This window comes from Lycorma delicatula, chromosome 9 (genome assembly GCF_047948215.1).
Source record: "Lycorma delicatula isolate Av1 chromosome 9, ASM4794821v1, whole genome shotgun sequence".
In the NCBI taxonomy this organism is placed as follows: domain Eukaryota; kingdom Metazoa; phylum Arthropoda; class Insecta; order Hemiptera; family Fulgoridae; genus Lycorma; species Lycorma delicatula.
Genome location: NC_134463.1, coordinates 19,384,288 through 19,410,601, shown reverse-complemented (window position 1 = coordinate 19,410,601; position 26,314 = coordinate 19,384,288). Strand labels below are relative to the sequence as shown.

General features: G+C 33.9%; 1 protein-coding gene across 1 annotated transcript; it reads right to left on the bottom strand.

The window, feature by feature from the left end:
• Positions 1-540: 540 nt before the first annotated feature.
• On the bottom strand, positions 541-24,754 carry LOC142330185 (uncharacterized). Its single transcript, XM_075375300.1, has 6 exons — positions 24,552-24,754; positions 17,217-17,342; positions 14,809-15,086; positions 5,695-5,833; positions 3,261-3,375; positions 541-769 (listed from the first exon to the last, which is right to left on the bottom strand). The coding sequence occupies exons 1-6, from the start codon at positions 24,739-24,741 to the stop codon at positions 661-663; spliced, it is 957 nt and encodes a 318-aa protein (XP_075231415.1). The 5' UTR covers positions 24,742-24,754; the 3' UTR covers positions 541-660.
• Between the last annotated feature and the right edge of the window lie 1,560 nt (positions 24,755-26,314).

Below are 26,314 nucleotides of genomic sequence, written 5' to 3'. Positions count from 1 at the left end.
TTCGCACAGTAATTTTAAAGTGGTATTTCATAAAATGCTGCTTTTGTGGGAGATTGTTAACAGAAGCTTTGTTTATTAACCACTTTGAATGAATTGACCAATTTGCTTTTTGCTACCAGTTTTTTTTTTTTTGTGTAGACGTAGTTTTATTATGTAAACCTATTCATGTTTTAATTTTTTTTTAATTGAGGTTTTTTATACAAGTAAACCCAATTTTAAAAAACGCATTAAAAATAAAAAATTACTATTCAGTTCATTAAATTTTGACTCTTAAGTCTATGCTAAATTAACGGCTAATAAAGTTGACGATTGATTTGTTTGTTTTTAATTTTGTATTACCTCAAACAATTGAAATCTGAAGAAGAATTTAACTGTGTTATTTTTGATTTTTATTTCATTTACTTTTGGATTGTGTTGTTTTTTTTTTAATGGCTTTAGGATTTATGAAATAAGTAAAAAAACCTGGTTTATGATAACATAGTATTACTGTAAGGAAAATGAAGAAAAAGAAAAACACTGCAATTAATCTGTATAATTTTATTTCAGCTATTACAATGTAATTATAAACATATGTAAAATATCTAAATTACTAGAACTAGATATCGATTAAACCAGTATGTAGTTATATCGTATGTGCTTTATAATCATCAACATTTTATTTTATTTATTTTCATTTATAATTATGTCTTTTATTTGAACCATTAATGCTAATGTTGCTACTGAAGACATATGGTTTGCATAATACTCTGTATCTTCTTTATCATAATTCCTGAAATAAGTCATAATTTTAATATAGTTTGTAGAAATATAATTGTAGAATATTTTTTTTACGTAACTTATTTTTTTTGGTTTAAGTAGGCCTATAGAGCTTTGTCTTTTAAAGCCCTAACCTGTTTGATTAGTAAAGTTTTCCTAAGACCATTATTACATTTGAAACAGATTGAAATACAACTTCTTTTTTTATCACAGATTGTTTTTTTTTGCAATTTATTTTTTATCTTTTCTTTATAAACCTGAAAACGTTTCTTTAATAGGAATTTCTATTAAGGAATTTTTTTTTTAATATACTGAGACAATCAAACTTGATTTTTGCATAAGTGTAATAAATCAACTGTAAATCATCATTGCATTACTGTGGTGATAGAATAAGTTGTCCTTTCATAGTTTTGACCTTTTTCTCCATACTATTTTTCAGAAACATGGCATCATTCCAAGCAATGCATTAATTAGTAGTTAACAAATATCAGAAGAAAAATCATCATTGTTACATTTTGATGAGACATTTACCCTAATGGATTTTTTTTGTTTAAGTGAAGATTTCTCTGTTTCCTCTAATACCTCTTACAGCTTTATTTGTATTAAAAAAAGGCAAAGAATATCACATTAATTATATCTTTTTTCATAAATAAAGATTGGTGTTTTTTGATGATTTAATAAAATATATATATATTTTTTTATTTTTGTTAACATTTACATACCATCCAATGAAACCAATTTATACGAGCGTTATTTTTTTTCAAGGTCCGAACGGTCACGAAATTAAAACCACAGTGAAAATTAAAAAAATGTTTATTTGTAACAAGTACTTGCATAGTTACGCTATTTCTCTGTTACGCTATGTCTATCAGTGAGTCGCCACACCGAATTAGAAATTTGTCGTAGCGTGGTACCAACTTTCCAATACCCTCGTCATAGAACGGAGCCGCCTGTGTTTTCAGCCATATTCTACGCTGGTCTGCAGCTCGATGTCTGTGTCAAAATGTTGTCCTCCTAGCCAGCGTTTCATGTGAGCAAAGAGGTGAAAATCGGATGGAGTCAAGTCCGGGCTGTATGGTAGGTGATCAAACACTTCTCAACGAAAACGCTGCAGGAACTTCTTTGTTACAGCTGCAGTGTGCGGCCGAGCATTGTCATGGAGAAAGATAATTCCTGATGACAACATTCCTCTCCGCTTATTCTGAATTGCCCTTCGTAGACGTTGAAGAGTCATGCAGTATGAGGCTGCAGTGATAGTCGTGCCACGTTCCATTAATTCCACCAAGAGAACTCCATTCCGGTCCCAAAACACAGTAGCAATACACTTTCTGTTGGAGAAGGTTCCCTTGAACTTCTTTGGTTTACTGGGAGAATGAGAATGCATCCACTGTTTGGATTGTTCTTTTGTTTCTTCAGTTTCGAAATGGACCCATGTCTCGTCCCCTGTGACAATTTTGTTCAAAAAATCTTCTCCTTGATTGTGGTAGCGCTGGAGAAACGTTAGGGAGGCGTCCATTCTCATTGTTTTGTGATGGTCGGACAGCATCTTGGGAACCCATCTCGCACACAGTTTGCGGTACTGAAGTCTCTCACTCACAATGATGTAGAGAGCTGACCTTGAAATTTCAGGAAACGAATCGCTCGATACAGAAATTGTGAACCGACGATTTTCTCGAATTGCCTCATCCACTAGCTCAACGAGATCATCGGTTGACTCTCGCTTCCTACCCTGACCGCCTGCATCATGAACATCTGTACGTCCTGCTTTAAAGTTCCTGCACTATTGTCGCACTTTGCTGTCACTCACTGAAGTTTCACCGTACACATTACTTATTCGTCTATGAATTTCAGCTGCATTACACCCCTCAGCCTGTAGAAATCGAATTACCGCACGCACTTCACTCTTGGCGGGAGATGCTATTTTTGTAGACATGTTTACGTGCTAGCTGCGTGTTCAGAACTAAACTAAGTGACGCGACGTGATTGAAGGCCATACTAGAGACGCTGCGCAACACATATGCGCAAAGGTTCATCCGATTTTTGCGCAGGTGTTTATTTCGCGACCGATCGGACCTTGAAAAAAATAACCCTATGTTTTACATATAACTATATAATAAATCATTCTCCTACATTTGTTATATTTTTATCTCTTTGAGAGGTGAAATGAAGTCCAAAATTTAAAATGTATGTTTCTATGATAAACAATAAATATTTTAGGTTATGTATTTTTTTTTTTTTAAAGTACATACTTATGTATTTTTTTAAAGTATAAGTAGAAATGACATTTTATTTTATAACTTTTAATGCTTAGGTTCATCAGTATAAAATAAATCATTTCCAGATAAATTTATAATAAATATTTTTTGTAACTTTATGACATAAGACATACTGTTAAAAAATTTGATTACTCATCAAATACTTAACATATTATTTACTTCTTATATGAATTATTTTTAGCCTACATATTGTATTCAGTATTTTCTATTATAATCTAATCTTATTACCTTGTTACTGATTGATTTGGACTGTAACATCCAGAGTCCGATTGTAGTTGAAGAATAGCTTGCTTAAATTCTTTAATGAAAAATGGTGTATAATTTTCCATACCACATAGACCAACTGTAAAATATTTCTGAATGAATTAGTAACTGGACACAATCACAAATTAAATTATAACTATTTCATTAACCATATTTTTTATGTAACTTCTTATAAAATATTGTGTTTTTAGTTCTTAATTAGACTTTGAGTTGTGTTAAAAGTTAAAAAGTGATTAAAAAAAAATTAAATATTATTATAAAAATTTGAATATGTTAGTAAAATCCTTGGCTACTGCAAAATTAACTTCAGATTGGCTGGCAGAAAAAAACTGAAAAGCTACATTATTCACACATTATTTTATTGTAGCACATTAGTTACCTGTAATAATAAATTTCTTTTACACAAATTTATCTATCACTCACATTTAGAGACCTATTGCCAGCTTGATATAGCTTTTATAAATACAGAATACAGAAACTCTCTATAGCTTGCGGTTACTTGATTAACTTCATCCATTAGCTCTTCACTAGTTTAAAATACTGATAATCAGATCTCATTGTAGAGATGATTGCCAAATGCAGGCTGTAGAAAAAATGACTATTCAATGACTATTCTACCTGCTGAGTGGGGCTTTACATTATCAATCAGAAGGAATAACATTTATGTAAGCAACTGTTTTATGTAAACTGCAAAGCAGTAAGCAGTTTATGTAAGCTGACTGTTTATTTTAGTTTGATTTTCAAACCTTTTCAAAATATATGAGAAATCATTTTAAAAATCAGATATAATGGAAATTATTTTAACTGTATTTGATTCATTCAACTTTTTAAACAACATCATTTGTTTCTCTTATCATCTTTCTCTTCTTGTTTTGCAAATCCATGTGTTCCTCTAAATTTCTGACACCACTCCCTCCCAATACACAGAAAATATTATTACTGTAAAAAGAACTTAATAGTTGATGTAATATGTTAGTTTTGCTTGTAAAAAACTAATATTGTACAGTTACTTGGTGGCATGACAAGGACATGCTCTAAGTTCTTACAGCATCTGCTCATCAGCCCTGAATAAATTGGACAAGAATGAATAAGCTTATATAACTAAATTAAAGATTGGTGGTGGGGTTATTGCATATGCGGTAGTCAATTTTAGAATAGTTCTTGTACATTTTTATAAATATATAATTATAATATTAATTCATAGATACCTTAAAACTATTTTTATATACTATATTATTTATTTTTGCTATCACTGATATAAATATTTTGGTACTTAAGTACCAAAATAGTCATTATTGCAGATCAGATTAGAAATCTTATATACATTAGTTCTACTATCAGAGAAAACTTTTGAATTTGAGTACTGAATCCTCACAAATTCATATAATGATTAAATAAAAAAGGGTTAATAAATGGAACTAAATCACAGAGCATAAAATATCTGAAGAAAATTTTAAAGTAACGTAATACCAATTAAACCTCTTCCTTTGACATTTGTCCAGATTACTGTAGTATAATTTTACCTAGTTTTTTCCAGATCTTACAAGTTATTACAATATTCAGTACACTTGTTCATTATGATACCATTTCAAAAACAGAGGTTGATTCAACATTTTTGAATCAAAATATGTATTACATTGTCTCGATCACTAGTCCACCTGTGAGGACTCAACTTTATACTGAACAGCTATTAAATATAAAGGAAAATCATTATCAATACTTTTCACACATTACTTTAAAAAAATTAATTTATTGATAAAGTAAAATCATTAATGAATTAACAGAGAATTTATTGAAATTTTTAAAGGAATTTCATTTATGCAACTTTTTACATTAATAAAGTATTTTATTAAGGCTTCATTCATATCCAATGAAGCATTATGAGATTATGATACACTAAGTTATTCAGCTTGATCTTTAATCCTTATTATGATGAAGAAAATGATTATTTCAGCTTAAAATTAAAATATATATTGGCAAATATATATATATATAATCACAGTAAAAAATTAACCAGAGATTAATAATAATCCTAATTAATAATAATGAAAATCCTGTTTATCATTTTTTATAATCTCTAGTGAAGACTGAAATATTGGTATTTATGCAGTCTCATTTCATTTTCTGATTAAAGAATCACCTTTGAATCATCAGAATGAAAATTAGCAAAAGTACTGTTCCAATGTAGTATTGCATATTTACAGGCACTGTTATTACAATGGCTTTTAACTTTTTAATTTTATTTAGTCATTATAAATTCAATCAGAAAAAAATTATTTCTCCATTCAAAAAATTTGTTATCTTTAAGTAAAATCTTATTGTAATTTTAAAACATAGTGGGTAACAAGTATAAAGTCTAATAGAATGAAAAATAATTATTGATTCAAATAATTAATACCTTGTTCTAAATACAAATCCTCATGTTTGTGTAGTATGTCAAACTGAAATACAGTTATTATTTCTTGTAGTATTCTTTTACATTTGTGTTTAATCAACTCTTCAATATCAAATGGTGTGTAATCTCTTCCACAGTCCAACTTAAACAGATTCATTCATAAAAAAAATTAAGACAATAAGTAACATTAAAACATTACAAATAAGAAAATTAAAGCATTACACAGCTACAGATATAACTAAAGAGACAAATTTTTTATCCAGAACTTTTAAACAGGAACTTTTTATCCAGGCAATTTTTTATACAGAGATTTATAAAAATGAGAGAGAAAAATTAATTAAATGTACTTTTAATTCATTTTTATGAAATTACATTCCATACAAAATTAGCACTGGACACAAAATTTTGTTTTCTGGTTTCATAAGAATGTTAGCTGAAGCTTATAGTATTTTTGATGATGATTTCAGATATGTAATTCCTCAATATAGAATGGTGCATAATCTGTTCCACAGTTCAACTTAAACAGATTTATTCATAAAAAAATTATTATAAGTAATAAAGTAACATATCCACAGAACATTTAAAAATAAACACCTAATATACAGCTTTTTTTTATTTATTGAATTAGCATATTAGTTGGAATGTTGGGATAATTTCACCATGGTTTCTTTCTATCAGGCGATTGTATGTTGTTTTTTTTTATTTGGTGTAGTTTTTGTTGCAAGAAAAAAGTATTGTGACAGTAGTATAAATATTATGGAATTTCTATATGCTTAAATCTGCTTCTTTTGGTTTTCTGGTGTAGTTTTCTGTCGGTAAATCAGCTTTGAGATTCCAGCAGTAGTCATCCATTCTAGGCTTCCATTTTCCTTGGTAGCATGTTTCCATGGTGGATATTTCCTGGTGAAATCATTTTCCATGTTCGTCACTCACAGAACCATAATTGGTAGGTAAAGATTAGATTTTTAGTGACATTACATCCAAGAGCTTTATAGTTTTTAAGAAAATCAGTTATAATTGCTTTGAAGTTTCTGCCTTATGATTTCCAAGGTTGTTGTTTACAACCATTTAAAAAAATTAAAAACAGCAGTTTGTTAATTTAAAAAAAAATTAAATTAAGAAGCAGCAGTTTGGTCAGCACAGGAACTGAAACTTTGAGTGATCTGAAGAAAGTGGGTTTCAAAATAGTTGTACTCCATCTTAAAATAGTAGTTGTAGCTAAAATGTATTTTGCTTGGTTCTTGATATTACCCAATACCAGCAGGAGGTAATTTAGATAGTTTCTAAATTTTTTTATTTTATATTTTTTAGTCAGGTGCAGTCAGCTGCAGCTGCAGAGGCAAGTGCAGTCAGCTGTCACACATACAATAACAGTGGCAGTGGCTTAGTTGATTGAGCCACCATGCCATACAATGGCACACCCCTTAAAAAACACAAATTCAAAAAACCCAAAAATGGTTTTTAAATATTTATCTGAAGAGTGTGTGCAAGCCTAAATTCACTGAGTATCTCATTTTGTACAGTCGGAAATGGGGAGAATTCGTAATCATTGTTCAAAACCTTTTTACCTCTCTCTCCACCCCCTTTCAAGGTTGAATTTTGAAAAATCTAGAAATTGGGCTTTAGATATTCACGTGAAGATTACAAGGCCAAAAATTAAGTTGATATCTTCATTTGTTTCTGAGAAATTAAAAAAAAAAAAAAATAATAGTAAAATTTAACATTACTGCATTTTAACACTTTAAACTTGGAATTTAAAAAATCCTTTCTTATTGTGAGCTTACTCTGCAAGAAGAATGTGTACACAGATTTTCATTAATTTATCTTCAGTAGATTTTGTTTGGCCTTGACCATGAATCAATTAGGACATGTTTTATAGTTGATGATTATTGTTATACTTAATTTTTTAATTGTTTTACGTTACTTATTATTATAAATAATCATAAAGTTTATGAAGGCTAAATATGTTGTATGAAATAAATGTTATTTTTATTAAATTTTAAAATACACTTATAAAATTGTATCTATAGAAAGATAAGTCACATGACGAGTGACATGCTTTTGCATCTGCTGAAATACATGCATTCACAAAATTGGAGAAGTGCATATACACATTTTGGTCTATTCTGTCGATGCAACAGTACAGCTCCCCACCTGCACCTAAAATACTTGTCCAACCTATTCAAAAATTATGTTTACAATACTTAGACTTAGTATACTCGTACATGCATGTTACTATTGCATTATACAAATATATATAGAAATAAATATTAAATTTTATTCTTAAAATAAATTGATCGGATATAGAACTGTCTATGAGAGCAGTTAAAGCTGAAATACAATAAAGCCTGACATCTAACTTGTTCAGTCATCAGCTCATTGAGCAACTTCTTATTTGTAATATTAAAGCCTCAATGTGTAAGTGAACATGTTAAATTAAGTGGCTGAAATGATATAAATATATGATTTTTTTTGTACAAAATGACATGCTACATCACTACATCATAGCATTACACACAAATTGCTTGCATATTAAGATATACATATTTTTTTTTTTTTTTAACTGAATTTTTACGGGCATCGACTGCTAAGGTCATTAGCCCTCGTCACATTCTTTAAAAGAAATTATTATCTCCATCAGGATCGTCATATGTAAGGGTGTAAAGGGCCCTTACATTTTATTTAAAAACACAAACTTCAAAATAAACATTAAAACATAAATGACAAGGACAATCACAAACACTTACGGGGTGTAAAGGGCCCCAATATTAAAATTTGAGATAGGTTCTCAAAAGACCATGAAATTAAAATTAAAATTAAACTTATCAATACCATATCTTTCTTTCTTTCTTCTACGAAGTCTCATTTATAGTTTGTTTAAGCACCCTTGGGGCGACCAGAACCGCCGTTGAGCAGTATATCAGTCGTGCCAGGGTGCCGTGGCAGTTGAATCCTTCTTATATCAGGCCATAGGCATGCACGGCGTACACCCATAGCCTCGCGCCCTCAATCCACCCTTGAGGGTCCCCCATGCCATCATCGCACACCCCGACTCACTGCTCTTGAATGCAGGTGAGCCAAAATGGCCTAGGCAAGAGGGCTACCTCCCGTCACTATACGTGCCACGCTTCGAGACTCCCTTATATGTATATATAATACTACCGCTTAGAGTATCTTTTACCACAGCTTTAAACTTCCATTTTATAGACTTTTAAGAAGTCCACTGGCGTGTAAAAATGCAACTATATTTTCTTCATTTCCATTATCCAGATCAGCACTAATATTATTTGTAAGACGGAACCTCTTTCTGAGGTCCTCATATATGGTACACTCTTCTATTAGATGCTTGATTGTCAGTGTTTTATTACAAACACCGCACATTGGTCTCACTTCGCCGGTTAACATATATAAATTTGTTAATCGCGTGTGACCGATTCTAAGTCTGGTCACCGCTACTTGTTCTCGGCGAGTCAACTTAAAGTCGCTTTTCCATTTATAAGGAGAAGTTTTAACTGAGTTTAATTTTGTATTTAAACTCCTCCATTGAGCATTCCACTTGTTTTTTACTATGTTAGACGGTTTTTAACATCTGCCACTCTTACAGGAAATGTATCCAAATCATCGCAGACTGTTCTGCGATTTCTGGCAGCTTCGTCTGCGATTTCATTACCTGTAATACCAGCATGCCCTGGAGTCCATACAAATAAACATCGCTGTCCTCGTTGTTTTAGTACGTATAAAATGGACAGGATGTTTGCAATTAAGACATCCTTAATGTTCTTGTTCCGAATTGCGACGTGTGCACTTAATGAATCGGAACATATTAGCACTCTCTCTTCGCAATAGTGTTCAGTGTAGCGAAGAGCTTGCTGAATTGCAGTGAGTTCTGCCGTGTAGACACTGGCCACATCTGGCAGTCTCCAAAAGTGGGCTTCTTCATTTACATATATCGAGCATCCAACACCATGTTCGGTTTTAGAACCGTCAGTATAAATTCTAATATGTTTTTCGTAACTACTGACGGTTGCTAAAAATTCCTGCTGGATGATCACTGCTGGTTTCTTTTTTATTTCTCCTTGAGAGAGATCCAAATTTGTATTTACCGCTGGCAAGAGCCATGGCGGTATTTCTCTAGTAGAAATTGCTAGTGTCTCTGGTATAGCAATTTCATATTTTCTTCTTAATTCGTGGTACCTAATTCCGGTTGGTCTGGAATAGGTAGCACGATGTTCATATACTGCAGCCATAGGATGATTCGTAAACAATTTATTATTTATATGAGCAGGGAAAGCCCATACATTTGCTGCATATCTTAACAAAAGGATCTCTCTTCTATAATGTAGTGGCATTATTCCGGCTTCAGACATCAGACTAGCCGCCGGACTTGTGCGGAAAGCGCCTGTTGCATATCTTATTCCGCTTTTATGAACTACGTCTAACTTTCTTAAGTGCGACTTTCTAGCGGATGAATATACGATACATCCGTAGTCTAGTTTAGATTGAACCAATGCTTTATACAATCTCAATAATGTCTCTTTGTCTGAGCCCCAATCTAAATTCGATAAACATTTTATAATGTTTAGGGCTCTTTTGCATCTATCACTCAAGTCCTGTATATGTAATCCCCATGTAAGGGATTTATCCAATACTAGTCCTAAATATCTTACGCTATCTTTATATTGTATTGGATTATCATCAATTGTCAACGCAGGACTTTGATGAGGAATTCTCTTCCTACAAAAGTGTACACAGCACGTTTTCTCTGGTGAGAATTGGAATCCGTTATTCCTTGCAACTTCATTTAGAGCATTGATCGCTCGTTGCAATTTGTACCTCACCATAGCAGTCTTGTTGCTGGCATACACAATTGCCAGATCATCAACATAGACGCTTTTGCTGATTTCTACTGGAATGGCAAGTATCAATTTATTAATGGCAATGGTAAACAAGGTACCGCTCAACGGCGAACCCTGCGGTATGCCATTTTCCAAGATTCTTTCACATGAATATTCATTGTTGACGCGTACTTGAAAGGTACGGTCATTCATGTAGTTGCTGAGCAGTATAGGCAGATTGCCACGAATGCCCCATTCATGTATCTGGAGCATTATACCATGACGCCAGGTCATATCGAAAGCCTTCTGAAGATCAAAGAAGACTCCGACACAATGTTTCCTTTTAATAAAGCTGTTATATATAATGTCCTCTAAGCTGATCATTTGATCAGTGGTAGAATGGTATTGCCGAAAACCTGCTTGATACGGTGATATCAGGTTTTCTTTTTCCAAAACCCAGACGAGTCGATTATTAATCATTTTTTCCAGTATTTTTCCCATAGCACACGTCAAAGAAATAGGACGATAGCTATTGGGGTCTGTTAAATTTTTATTTTTCTTTGGTACTGGAACAACATGAGCTTTTTTCCACTGCCGCGGGTACGTTCCATCCCGCCATATTTTATTATAAAGTTCTAATAATCTGCGTTTTGCAGTGGTATTCAGCTGCCTGATCATATTATATGGATTTCATCCGGACCAGCAGCTGTGTTACCTGCTTTTTCCAACGCTTTCGCGAATTCTTCCATTTTAAATGGTACATTATATGAGTAATTATACTCAGTTCTAAAATTTAGTAGACCGTCGAGTTCTTCTTTTTGGTTCGAAAACCTTCCTCGTAGTTGGCCGTTCTGCTGGCCTTTTCGAAGTGATTGGATAACAGCTCTGCAATTTCATATGGAGTGTCTTTTATTTCATCTTCATCTTGAAGGCTAGTTATGGGAGCAAAATCATTACGCCCACAAATCGCCTTCACTTTCCTCCAAATATCTGATGCAGTAGTAGTTTTGTCGATGGATGACACGTATTGCTGCCAGGATCGTTTTTTCGAATCTATCATAAGACGTTTTGCATACCCCCTGTATTTCTTAAAGGCAACAAGATTTTCTATGCTAGGACGCTTCTTAAAGGCGTTATACGCCCTTTTCTTTCTTTTAATAGCTTCACTTATTTCATCGTTCCACCATGGAACGGGGTTTTTCGTAAGTTTCCCAGATGTTTTGGGAATATATCTCGATGCCGACTCAATTATTGCATTTGTTATGGCATCGACATCGTCTCCGATAACTCCAGTTGTTTCCGGGAGTATCGTTCTTGCTGTGAAGCTCGTCCAGTCTGCCTTTTCAAATAACCATCTTTTAGGGATGGGATATATTGTTCTTGTAACATCAGTTACAATTTGCACCGGGAAATGATCGCTTCCATGCAGATCGTCTATGACATAGAAGCTGTACCTCGGTTCTATCGATCCGCTTATAAGTGCAAGATCTATACAGGACGTCGATCCATCTCTGGCATTGAAAAAGGTTCCTGATCCGTCGTTTAAAATAATAAGTTCTGAATTCATCAGGAACCCTTCCAGTTCTCTTCCACGGGGATCTACTCGATCTGATCCCCAAAGAGAATTATGAGCATTAAAGTCACCCACCAGTAAAACAGGTGGGGGAAGCTCGGAAATTAGTCTTGCTATGTCATCCGTATTCCAATCAAAATACGGCAAGTATATGCTGCAGACAGTGACCTGGAGCGGACACTTCATTCTAACGGCGACCGCTTGTAGGTTTGTGTTTAGAACAACCGCTTCGGTGGTAGCTCTAGTTTATTGTTAATATAGCTACTCCACCTCTAACTCTTATATTTGGCGGTTGATCTCGCCGAAATATATTGAATCCTTTTAATTTAAAGTTTTCATTTCGGCGGAAATGTGTTTCTTGCAGACATATACAGATCGGGTCTACATCATGTACCAAGCGTTGGAGCTCATGGATGTTTGAAAAACATCCATTGATGTTCCACTGTACTATCGACTCACTAATTTTTAATTAAATTATTGTCTGGGTTTTCCTTTCGGCCATCCTTTTTTTCGCTTCTTCTCCATGTTGCGAACAGCAGCATGTTCGCGGAGAAGGTCGTCGTCTGTAAGGCTTCCCGTCTCCGTGTCGGAGACCACCGAAGCCGCCGACGACGACGGACATGGATCGGCGCCGGTTTCAGGCGCCGATTGAGAGGCGGCAACCTGGCCACTCCCCGACACGGGGATAGCACCGGTCACCGCCTGTGGGAGGGGGGACACTCGCCCCCCCCTGTGTGATTTTTTGTGGCCTCTGGGGTTTAGAGGCCAACTCAGTTGCTGGAGGCTTTGGAGCCTCCATAACAGTCTCTGTAGGAGTCACCTTTTTCTTTTCATCAAGAATCTCACTGAGACGGACTTGACATTCTGCTTTGGCGTCCGTTTTCTTGAGAGTAAGAGCAACTTTCTGTGTTTTATCTTCAGGAGGCTGTACTAATATCTTTGGCTTTATTGGCTCTTTACTATTGAAAGGTTTCATTTTATTGTCTATAATTCTTTCAATCATATTAGCCAAGGTCGGAGCAAGTTTACTTATGAGTTGACCCTCATCGACAGCAACTGGAGCAGTGACAGGAGCGGCAGCCGCAGCCTGAGCGTAAGTTGTTGTTGCTCTAGGCTTACGGGCGTTAACTATCTTCTTTGCATCGAAATAGCTGACCTTTTGCAGGGTTTTTACTTCCTGCACAGCTACTTCATCTTTGTAGACAGGACAATTCCTTGATCTACAAGAATGCGCCCCTTTGCAATTAATACATGTAGGAGGCTCTTTACACGGCTCTCCCTCATGCACCTCTTCACCGCACACGCATATTTGTGGTCTTTCGCATCTAAGAGCGGTGTGGCCAAAGCGTTGGCACTTGAAGCACCTCATAGGCTGTGGGACAAATGCCCGCACATCCAAACGGTGAATCCCCGCTCTTATCTTTTCTGGCAAAATAGGCCGGTTGAAAGTGAGGACATGAGAAGCTGAGGGTAAGACCTCACCGTTCCTTCTCATGTTCAATCGACGGCACTCTATTACTCCTTGTGCTGCCAGTTCCTCTACAATCTCTTGCTCCGAACAATTTAAAAGATCCCGACAGACCACAACACCCCTTGAGGTGTTGAGCGTGCCGTGGGGATCAACACGTACAGCTAATTCTCCAATTTTCTTCAGTCCTAGAATCTTCTGAGACCGTATATCATTAACAGTCTCTACATGAAGTCCCGTGAAAGTTTTTCTTATTTCTTTAACAGGGCCTCCAGCACATTTGTTTATTTCTCGAGCGATGAGGAAAGGACTCACCTTCGAGAAATTACCTTCTTCCTTCGTAATAACCAAATACTTAGGTTTTGGGATGCTGCTCTTGAAAAAAGCTTTCTGCAAGCTTTTCCTAGCCTCAATCTCAATCCTCTTAATCTCCGTACTCTTTCGGCGTTTCGCTTCAGGCGAAACAGCCGGTTCTAAACGAGGGTGTTTGCGTGAACCCTCTGCCACGTTTAATTGTTCAGTTTCCATGAACAAATAATCCCTTCTGTAGTAAGGCTAGCCGCCGGGGTACACCCCCACTCCAGGGCTACCAACCCTGGAGGTCCGTTCCGGTACTCCGGTGAAACCGGCATATGTCCTGGCAGAGAGCGGATGCGCAGTCTCTGCACTGACTCCAGGCCCCTACACACCGAAGCTTTCAGGGCTCTCATGCTCCGAACATGGGCACCTTAACTACATGCTTGCCATCGCGGGGGGCATGTGGACGACGAAAGGTTTCCGTTACACCTGCAAATAACTTTGACCGTGGCCGCCACATCGCCAGCTCTAAAGGCGGTATTAATCCATTTCCGTAATCGTTAAGAATGTCGTATCTGCAGGTGGCCGTAAAGTCCAGTCCTGTAATTCGGCCTATAGATGTAAATCGACCGAAAAAAGCATATCCGAGAAACAACACTCGGAACCCCGTTAGCCAGCTATATGTAATGTACTTGAGTACAGCTGTTGCCGCCCTGGACGTGGAACGCAGATGTTGTGTTCCGGACGTGGGGAATATCTACCTCAGGGCAATATATATATTAATATACAAATAGATGTATACTTGCCTACTGCATGGCTAAATATTTATGAGTGTATTGGGAAAACATGTAGATTATAATAATAATTACTAACTATTACAAATTAATTATTACTAACTAGAACTAAAATACTTAAACAAGTGAAATAACTTTTTTTAAATTTACCTGCCTGAAAAGCTGCCAATATAAAACTTGATGTGTTAGTGCATAACCCACATTATTATCTGTATATTCTGTATTCAAACATGTAATATTCAATGTACAGTTTTCTAATAACAGGTTAAGACAACCTGTGGATTCTTCAGGTGTAGGGTTATTCCATTTATCTTTTACTATTTTGTAAAAAATATTTGCATAATCTTGTTCAGCTACATCATTTACTGTTATTAATTTGTTACTTGGTTTATCAATTTCCCATAATGAAGGAGTTGCCAAATTAAGTACTGAAATCAGATATAGGCAATACTAATTATTATAGATGTTCATTTTGGTAACTGATTAATTTGTATTATAAACGTTGTATTGCATTATACTACTGTAATATTTATATATATTGGTAAATTATTTTTATTGTTTAATTAATTCTAAGTACAAATATGAAGGTCATCTTGAAAGAAAATCACTTACATAAGTCTCAGCTAACCTCATTGATTTTCTAATATCAACCGGAGGTAGAGTACTCTATTAACTTTTTGATGCTTAAACATTTTAAAGAAAATGGTTACAAAGAAAAGCAGATTCAATTTATACATTTATCATTTTTGTTCCTTAAGTTTTGCACAGCTTGCAAGAAAACTCAGGTCATGATTACGAGAAATGTGATCCTTTGTTTAATTAGGCTGCGTCTTTGGTTCCATAATAGATTTTTCTAGTTTAGAGATTTAAAAAAAAAATTATTGTTTTTAGAGTCTGCTTGGAGGTATAGTGATGTTTAAAGAAGATTATAGTAATGGAAAGTGGGTAAGAATAAGAAAAGATGAGGAATGTAAACCGGCATTTAAATTTAAAAAGGGAAAAATCTAAAAACAATAAAGAACAATGGAAAGAATTTTTAGAATAGTGTAGAAGGTTAGAACGGTAGGTGTTTTGAAAACATTATTCTTGATTGGACAAGGGAATGGATTGGCTGTTATTTTGTGAGGACAAGCCCTGGACCTATGGGTGTAAATATCACCAAGAGCCCATGAGAAGAGAGCATCTGATAACATTATTTGAAAGGAATTAATGATTAGTTGAGCATATGAGCAAAGAGTGTGCCATGAATATATTCCAAAGCACCATAAGTATATTTCATTTTGCAACAATGTTCTATTCTGTGGTTAAGTACTAGAAGCTGAGATACCTGTGATCAGAGGATAATGGTATCATTATTTATTGATAAAAGTATAAGTTAAAGTTTAATATTGATTTTGTATTTATAATTCCACTACCATAATATAATCACTTCTTAATTTTACATAAATTTTCATTAGTTGTATTTTCATATAGAATGAGAATAATTGTAAATAGTAAGATAATAAAGTCTTCTTTCTTTTTCTGTTTAGCCTCCAGAATCATCGTAAGGTATTACTTCAGAGGATGAAGAAGATGATGTGAATGAACTGTAGGCTTGTACATTCTCAGGTCGACCATTCCTGTGAAGTGTGGTTAATTGAAACCCTACCACCAAAGAACACTGGTATCCACGATCTAGTATTAAGATCCATATAAAAGTAAATTGCCGTTATTAGGATTTGAACATTAGAACTCTCGATTTCAAAATCAGCTGATTTGCAATGATGAGTTCGCCACTAGACCAACTTGATGGGTTAATATATTAAAGCATAAATGAATTGTATTTGTAAGAATTTTGAAGTGTGTAACCTCTCAACATCTTTGTCAGAACAGAAACAAGTGACAATATTTTTTATTTATTTGACGCATTACTTTGGAATAGAGATTTAATGAAATTATTTCATTAATGTGACAGATGATTAGTATATGGAGAGCTTGACTGTTCATTAACATATGTGCTTAAGGCATTCTTTGGTAGAATTGCACCTTGCCATAAAATCCCATCTGCCTCTCTCCCCAGCCCCTTTCAAGGTTGAATTTTGAAAAATCTAGAAATTAGGTTTTATATATTCATGTGAAGATTACAAGAACAAAAATTAAGTTGATATCTTCATTTGTTTCTGAAAATTAAAAAAAAAAAAAAAAAAATTGTAAAATTTAATGTTACTCCATTTTAACACATTAAACTTGGAATTTCAAAAATCCTTTCTTATTGTGAACTTACACTGTAAGAACAATGTGTACACAAATTTTCATTAATTTATCTATATTCATTAATTTATTTTCCTGTGGAAAAATAAAAAAATATATAAAAGAATGTATTTGAGCGATTAATTCATAATTTTATTTTTATTAATAAATGTCCTTAAGCAAAACAATGTAATAGAAATCTATTTCAGAGTGTAATATCTATGAATCAGTACTTTATTTAAAAATAATTTTTTTTTAAGCTAGATTTAACAAAGTAAAATTTCTGTTACAAAAATTAATGTAAATAAAGTGGAAATGTATTTACTTACATGATTTATATTTCTTACTATCTTTTACAGAATCAAGAATGATTAAGCATAATTCTTCTAGTTGAGATAAAAATTGATGTAACTTTGATGAAGGATTTATATATTTCAGTGTTACTTTCAGTTGACCTGAGAATTAAAAAAAAATTTTTGAATATAAAACTTGCCACTCATTTAAAAAACATCCAATTCTACGTATAAAAAGTAAATAATAAATATAAAGTAACTAATAATTTTGAAAACTGGTTCCTGGAGCACTGTAATAAAAGAACATACCATTTTTATCATGTCTGTTAAAAATTGTAAGGTAGTTGTGACTTCATTAGTTTGCACAATGTTATAATATACAGAATGTATCACAAGTTATTTTTACCCCAATTTATTGGTTTTTCACTTCAGATTTCTCAAAGATTAATGCAGATATGGTTCTGGGACCTATTCTATTTGATTTTTCTGGTCAAAAACCATAAGGTATCACTAACTCTGCCCCTTAATTAACATCCTAAAAATTTCAGTACAACTTCATTTCACCAGGGCAGCTGAAATCTGAATGAAATTTTTCACTAGCTGTAGCTTGCAAACAAAGCATTTTAGGATATATGTTTATATTATTTTTTTTCCATTATTTTCATCATGTTTTTAAAGTTGTTTTAGTCCACCGATGAACTTTAGTGGTTTAAAAACCCCATTTTGAAAAGTAAATAAAATGTGTAAGTAAACAGTTATCCATTAAATGTAATATTTATAATATATGTGTGTGATAGTGGATTTCTGGAAGGTATTTTTTACATGGTACAAAATTTTTTTCTCATTATTAAAAAAATGAGATAACTGTAATTAGGCAAAAGCCTATAGTTTCTAGTGTGAAATAATTAAATAATTTTAATTTTAAAAATTATTCTATCAGTGCCACAAATGGTAGCGTGCTTATTGGCAACCTGAAAATCCTGGCTTCAATTTCTAGCTAGGTTGTGGAAAACTATAATATTCAACTCCAATGTACAAGGGACGACTAAAATTTAATGCACACTGTATTATAACAGGAGAACAAATGTCGCATAAAGCGACAAGTACTGCTATCTTGTAATTTCATTCCCCTACTATTAATATTACAAAACTTTCACCCACATCCTCTCATCTTCTGTCATCAACCATTGTTCTGGAGTTGAGTATGCCTTCAATGTCAACACATCTAAAACAGCATGCAGTGATTTTAACATCAGAAAAAGTGAATGCTAGGAACATTCATCATCTAAAAGTCATTTGTGGTGATGAAACTATTGATCGAAAAACTGATTATTACCTATCTCTGCTTTTTATTACATAGTATTGCAATAAAATTGTATGTATCAGAAGTTGGTAAAGAAAATATTGGAGATGAACTTTGAATTGGTCGACCAGTTTCTATAATAATAATAAAAGCATGAAAAGGTGCCTCTAAAACACATACTAAAATACCTTGGAGATGTGTGTTGTTTGACAGTCCATAAAGCCAATTTCTGCAACACAATATTGCTCAGCCACATACATATGCAACTGCCGCAACTCACAAGAAGTTGAAATTATCCTTAATATCCTTAAGTTGAGATATTATCCTTAATATCTCAATTAAAGTGAGATATTAAGGATACTCATTTCACCGTAGATGACGCACAGGAGGATAAAGGAAAGACTGCCAGCATTCTTCATTGATAGAATGAGAAAACTGGTTCACAGTTGGGAGAATGTATATTGTAAATTGTGACTATGTGGAAAAATATATGAAAATTTTTGTAGCAAATAAAATTTACTTTTATGCCATGTTTGTTTCATTTGACTGTCTGACTCCATTTGCGATTGTGCTTTATTTCAGCTACCCTTCTGAAGTTTTTTTTTTTTCAGCCAGCTTTTCTGAAGTTACCACAACACAAACGTAACGTGTAAACAAATTACCCATTACACCATTGGTGTAATCATTTTAAAAAGAGGTAAGAATCTAATTATTATTGTACTTATTTTTAAGTAGATACATTATTTATTAAAATTAAATGCACTACCTCCTCAGTCCTGACGTGCATAGTTGTGTACATATTATTTATAGCACATAATATATTATTGAATTTAAGATTCCCTCTAGTGAGGTGGGCATTAGTTTCTTTATGTTTTTTTCTGTATGTGTTACTCAGCTGTTTAGTTTTGAATATCAAGTTGGCACAGAAAGAAGATGCCCGACCTCAATGAAAGTATACATTGTACTCTGGCCGACATACACATAATTATCCATTTATTATGATGTAATCATTTTTATAATATTTTACTGAATGTATATGATAGAAAAAGGCTTTAGATAAGTTTTTACGTAATCTTAATCTTATTTTGGTACCAACTTATAATTATAAAATAAGGTTAAAATAATTTATGCACATGTGTTGCCATTGGGACTACGGTGTTTTGATAACCTAGTGCATTTGTGCACATGTGTGTACACAAGGACTTCACATTATTAACTGTATAGTTTTATTTTTGTTTTGTTTGTTCCAGTAGATGCAAGAATGAGTAAGAAACTGTATACGACTGATGATATTCTTGCAATGCTCAACTGCAGTGATGTTGAATTCACTGATTGCTCTGATTTAGATGAAAATTATTGTATTTCCTCAAAATTTTCTGATTCCTCATCTGCATCTGATGGTAATGATGATGCTCAGTGCCAGAAAATCAATGATGACATCCCTGCATTTGTGAGTGATGAGTTGGTCAAACATGAAAATGAATCTCCTCATTGTAAGGCAAGCAATGAAATGTTTTTTGAAGTTTCAACCAATAATAGTGAAAATGAATCTGTACTGCATTCTAGAACACATCCTACATTACAACAAAATTTATTAACAGGTAAACCTGGAATTAATAACGTCCAAATAGTTATCATAATAAATATAAAAATTCATTAGGCAAAAGTAAACCATTAGCCAGGTGTCAGAGGTCTACTCTATTGGTTAACTGGCATTTCTCCCGCCACCACCCCATTCGGTCGCCCTAGAGCATAGACCAAATGTCGGTGCCAAGATACAGCTACTGTGCCTCTAAAACAGTTTAGTGACCTCGTTACCTAAAAGCTCCTAGTGAGCTACCTATCAGCGTGAGCGGATTAAGCAGGGTGCTATTCACCACCCGCTTATGTGTCCCAATCGCTAACTTGTCAAACTAAATCTAGATCGGGGAGGCGCACCCCTTATTACTAATTACTAAAAGTCATTAAAGTTAATAATATAAAATACAGCAATTTAGGCTGTCACGCCTCGTCGCTGTATGCCAGCTAGTGCCTGTCCACCATTTAAAGCGCTTGGAGCTTGTATCTGGCTGGTGGCCAGCCATTATCCCAGGAAAAACTTCCCACAGCGGCGCTATAGGAATCAGTATAACCCAGATTAATTAAAAAACTCTAGCGATGACGGTTGAACTTCGCAACCTCATCGAGGAACTCCCACACGGTCCGACAATGCGGCTCTCGCCACACTGACTCGCCGTTTATGAGCGACCAGTTTTCCCCTGACCTCTAAGTTCCAGGGTGGCCCGGTCTCTGGCCCCCCCAAGAGCAGGGCAGTTAGAACATCATATGCTCGTTCGACTGGACCTCCCCGCAGACACACAACTCATCAGCCGCTAGGCGAAACCGAACCAGATATTGCTTCAAACCCACATGGTTGGTGAGCACTTGGGCACCCGCTGCCCTTAAAAATGAATTCGAGGCATACCATCCCCCCAGATCCTGTATAAACTCTTCCGCTGGCGGGAAATGGGCAACTGAACGAAATTTAGATCCGGTGCATTGTGATCGCCGTTCCGCTCCGGTTCTAGCCCTGCTCGAAACCGCATCCCAAATGCCTCGGCTTCCCGACCTCTTCGCAACTTCCACATGGCTGCCCGAACTTTCACCACTAAATCGATTGGGAGAGCCTTTCCCAATACGGTGGTAGCCTCGTAGGAGGTTGTTTTAAAAACACCAGTGTATACTATCAAGGCTCTTCGCTGCGCACTTCTTAAATTTTGAAGCAGTGCTCTATTTCTATCCAACCTATGCGACCAAATTGGCGCCGCGTATGCGATCATGCTCTCGAAGACACCTCGGTACACCAAGTACATTTGACGGCCCGACAACCCGTAATCCTTCCGAGCAATCCTTCTAAGTTTGTGCATCACAGAGACGGCGTCCGCCGCAACTTGCTTAATGTGGTTACTAAAAAACAACTTTGTCATCAAACAAAACACCTAGGTACTTATGAACCCTTACTCAGCTGATTACACAGCCTTTATACTTAATGTGGTGGTTACGACTGCTTGATAATTTTTTCTGTACCCTTCAGAAGCATAAACTTCGTCTTGGGCGTAGAAAGTTTTAAATTTTGCATGTCCATCCAGCCCTCGGCGGTTGACAAAGCCGCCTGCGCCCTATTCTCTAGCTGCGGTCGTGAATTACCACGAACTAAAAGGAGACAGTCATCGGCGAAAGCCTGGGCCGTGACCCCTTCTGGGAATGTCAACCTCAGAAATCCATCAAACACCAGGTTCCACAGCAGGGGACCGAGAACGGAACCCTGCGGGCTTCCCCTGGTGACGGATTTTTCCACAACTACGTACGCATCCTTAAACAGAACCGTGCGGTTAGACAAATAGTCTCTTACCACGGCCTGCAGGGCTTCGTGAACATTGCGGCGTTCCCAAAACCACAGCAGGGCAGAGGTCTTGGTTCCAATAATCAAAGAGGTCAAGAATGGAATCGATAAAATAATTTTAAAGGTTGTTTTCCTGATTTCCCTGATCAGGAAAGTAACAGTGAAACAAGAAAAAGTTGGAAACCATTAAAATATTTCACTCAATATTTTAGTGATGAGATGTTTGATTTAATGGCTACAGAAACAAACAAATATTATTTTCAAACCAATGGAACGCTACTTAACACTTTGAATGAGATTAAAAATTTCATTGGAATAACACTGCTCATGAGTTGTTTAGGATATCCAAGAATTTGACTGTATTGGGATGATAATTTTGGTATTCCAATTGTAAAAAAAGCAATGACAAGGAATAGGTATTTCAAGTTAGGTTCTGCAATCCACGTTGTTGATAATTGTGCTGTAACATCAGAGCAAACAGAAACTGACAGGCTCTGGAAAGTCAGGCCGATATTAAATGCTTTTCACTCAGCTGTTATGAAACTGCCAAGAGATTTTGATGTTTGCGTAGATGAGCAAATTGTGCCATTTACAGGCCAAATCGTAGTTAGGCAGTACATTCCGAGGAAACCTAAAACAATTGGTTTAAAGGTTTGTCTTAGCATCTAAGCGTGGGATGGTTCGTGATTTTGAGGTTTATCAAGGCAGCAACACAAAGCTGCCACCTGAAATTGACAGCAAGTTTAAGTTGGGTGGAGGAGGTCGAGCAGTTCTTTGTCTAAGTGAATCTTGCCATCCAGGTACAAACATGTACTTTGACAGATTCTTTACTAGTTTACATTTATTAAATGCATTAAAAGCTACAAGTATCTCTGGAACTGGTACAGCAATGATTTCAAAATTACCTAATGTAAGACTTAAAGCAGACTCCGAGCTTAAAAAACAAGGAAAAAATTCATGTGATTCCAAGGTTAATGAAAAACAAACAGTATCTGTAATTAAATGGTATGATAATAGATCTGTGCTAATGGCATCCAGTATCCATGGAGTTGAACCATAAGTAAAATGTGCAGATACTCAAAAGCAGATAAACAGTACGTGGATATTCAATAACCAAACGTTTTTAAAAAATATAACCAAAATATGGAAGGGGTATAATAGACTTTTAGCACAGTACAGATCTTACAACAGAACCAAGAAATAGCCTGTTGGAGTAATTGAACACTTCATGGATTGCGCATGTGTCAATTCATGGTTGCAGTACCAAGAAGACTGGAAAGAATGGCAAGTTAAGAAAAAATACGCGATGGATTTTTCATTATTTCAAACTTACAATAGCACAATGTTTGATAGAATCTATTCACAGCTTTCCATTGAGTAGTGATGATGAATATGTTACTCCTCGTAAGAGAAGATCTGTTGGAAGACCAGGAAAAGCTCCTGTAGAAAAATTTTTCTCTCAGGACTGAAGAAGATATATTTTGTATATATACATATATATAATTTATATATATGTGTGTGTTAAAAAACTGGTATCTATTGCACATGTGCATGTGTGTGGTTTTTCTTTTAATTTTCCTACTGTTCTTTACATAAGTTTTAAGTTACAGAAACTGAAAGGCGAAAGATTTATTCGTAATGAAAGAAGACCAAAGTAAGTTATAGAAACTGTTCTACTATGTGATTAAATTATTGTGCATGGTTGAATTTGAGGTAAATTAACTGTATGATTTAATACGCTTATTTAGAGATTTTTAGAGATTATTTAGAGAGCCTGTTAAGTTTTGCATTTGTTGAAGGCCTTTTCAAACAATTTAATTTTTTGTGAATCCAAAAAAGTCTGATTTTAGAGGTCTGATTCTGATTGCCATTTTTGATTGATTTTAACTTGGAAAGTCAGTAAACAGATTGTGTTAAATTTTTTAGATTATTTTTTTAAATGTTCTATATGGATCTGTTGAATTCATATCACTAACTTTTACACTTCACTTGAGAAAGTCACTTTGTGAAATAAGTCATGCTGTATTTCATGTTAGGTTGTCTATAATTTGTTTTGCATGTGGAAACTAACTTGCATATTTTTTAATTTATTAAACGTTAACAAATGATGTCAACTGTCCATCATTTTGTTTTTATTATCGTGATCCATTGCCACTTGTGTATCAATTGAGGTAAAGTTTTTAATATTTATTTCATGAAAGTTGTAGCCATTCTGCATTTATGGGATATAACAAGCATGTAGAAAGACAAACAAACATGTAGCTTTCCTTTGCATATCATAGTCAAATGTAAGTAAAAGTAAAGAATTGTCCATTGCTCTTTTAATGAACTGCATTTTGTCTGTAGTAAAAATTATGAACAATTATAGTTAGATGATTTTGCATAATGTAATATCAATCAAGAGACAAATAATTTTTTATAATGCTTTCATCCCTGATAGTAGGAATATAAATAATTGTTGAAATTATTAATTTATAATGAGAAAAATTAAATTTAGTTTATTTTAATGCAATGTTTTTAAACATATTTTTAAATTAGTTATTAAAAGCATATTTAGTTTATAATTAGGAATGGACTGTTTTGTGTAAAATAATTTTTAATGTTGGCATTGTACGAGTACGTATTTTAATATATTACACTTAATAAAAATAATCATAATAATAACAAAAATAGATTATTTTCTTACCTACAGTAAAAGCAGTACCAAGCGCAGTATTCATATCAATTAAATTAGTATCACTGATACAGTTTAATAATTTGTGTAAAGCAATTAAAAGTTCTTCCAATAAATTATCATTTTGATTTAAACTTGTTGTGTATATTAGGGTAGGTGTTAGAAGCAAAAATATCAGGATACAATTTACCTTTAAGGACATGTTTACTCCACTGAGTCTGTTGCACAACTGATTTGTGGTAGAAGAAAACGATAGGGAAAGTTTAAGAGGGGATAAAATTGGTTCTTGAGATTTATTTAAATTTACAACTTCTCAATCATTCAATGTACTTTAAAATGTAATGGTGCTGTACATCACAGATTTACCATTACATTTGTTAAACTTAATATAATTTTTATCTTGCTTGTAGTTTGCTATCAAAAAAAAGATTAATAAATTATCAAACAGATGACTTAAACAATAAATTCTGTTTTTTATTAATGAAATTATTCAATTAATTAATTTTGATATTAATACATTTTCTTGTCTTTAAGTGTTGAAATCTTTGTCGAGTTAAAGTAGTGGACTCCACTATTTTGTTCTGTCACTCTCTCTCTCTCTTTTTTATCTCTTCATATATATGTATCTCTTTCATATATATGTTTAAATTAAAAATAAAATATTTTAATGTATTTATATACATTTTGTAAAATAATTATGGCTTCTTTTTGATCCTTTGGTTAATATGAATGATTTTTTTAATATAGAATCCTTGATTTAACCTGTTGTAAGATATTATTTTTTTAATTTTTATTATTTCAGTTTACATGTTTATTTTCTACAATTACTACTATTATTGTTTGTTTCTGAATTTGTGGTTTTCTTGTTTCTTTTCCCTACAAGTTCATTAATTTGCTGCGCTTCATCTCTTATTCTGGCAATAAAGGTGATAAATTAAATATATCCTCAAACACACACACACACACTCACACACTGTACATGAATATTTCATCCATTTTATTAAAGGGTCTATTTTTATTGTATATGTATTTTTTTAAATAAAATTATTAACATACATTATTAGCTTTTATAAAAATTAACTTTTTTTTTAAGATGATAATTTATTATATAAACATGTTGCTTGTGTATAGGAGTATAGTATGAATATTTTTATAGGTTGTAAAAAAAAAAATGGCAAGCTTGGGTAGGATTTGAAGAAAGGACCTTGTAAATGAAAGGCTAAGATGGTGTTATTTGACTATATAATTAGTTTTATCCGAATTTGAATTTGAGTATATGATTATTTATTATGTTGTAATAGAAAGCATGGTTTTTAATCTTCATTAAAATATTTTTACCATCTTTATTTTAGGAGAGATTAGGAAGACATGTTTTATTCTATGTGCACTTCAGCCCCTAGTCTTATTATGTAAAGCTGTGGTTAAGAACTAGTCCATAGATTACCAGACCTGTTTCACTATATCACATTAAGAGTTTATTGGCTGTGCATGTTTCATTATCCTACTGTTAACTAACCATTTAGCAATGCCTGACACACTTACAGAAGAGATAAAAAGATAAGGAAAGGGATGTTGAAAAAAGATGATGAATGTATGAGAAACTACAATTTGAGAGAAATAATCCCATTTACAGGATACTTCCCATACTTAAGGAGTTCTTCCAACTGCTAGCCCATATATATATATATATATATATATATATATATATATATATATATTATGTAAAATAACATTTTATACACACCACACATGCGCGCACACACACACACATGCAG

Excerpts from the sequence above, each read along its gene's own strand:
- LOC142330185 (XM_075375300.1), bottom strand. The coding sequence starts at position 24,741 with ATGTCCTTAAAGGTAAATTGTATCCTGATATTTTTGCTTCTAACACCT. Across the intron at positions 5,834-14,808 it reads ATTGGCAGCTTTTCAGGCAG|TTGGACTGTGGAAGAGATTA; the intron begins GTAAATTTAAAA and ends AATCTGTTTAAG. Across the intron at positions 3,376-5,694 it reads GGATTTGTATTTAGAACAAG|TTGGTCTATGTGGTATGGAA; the intron begins GTATTAATTATT and ends AATATTTTACAG.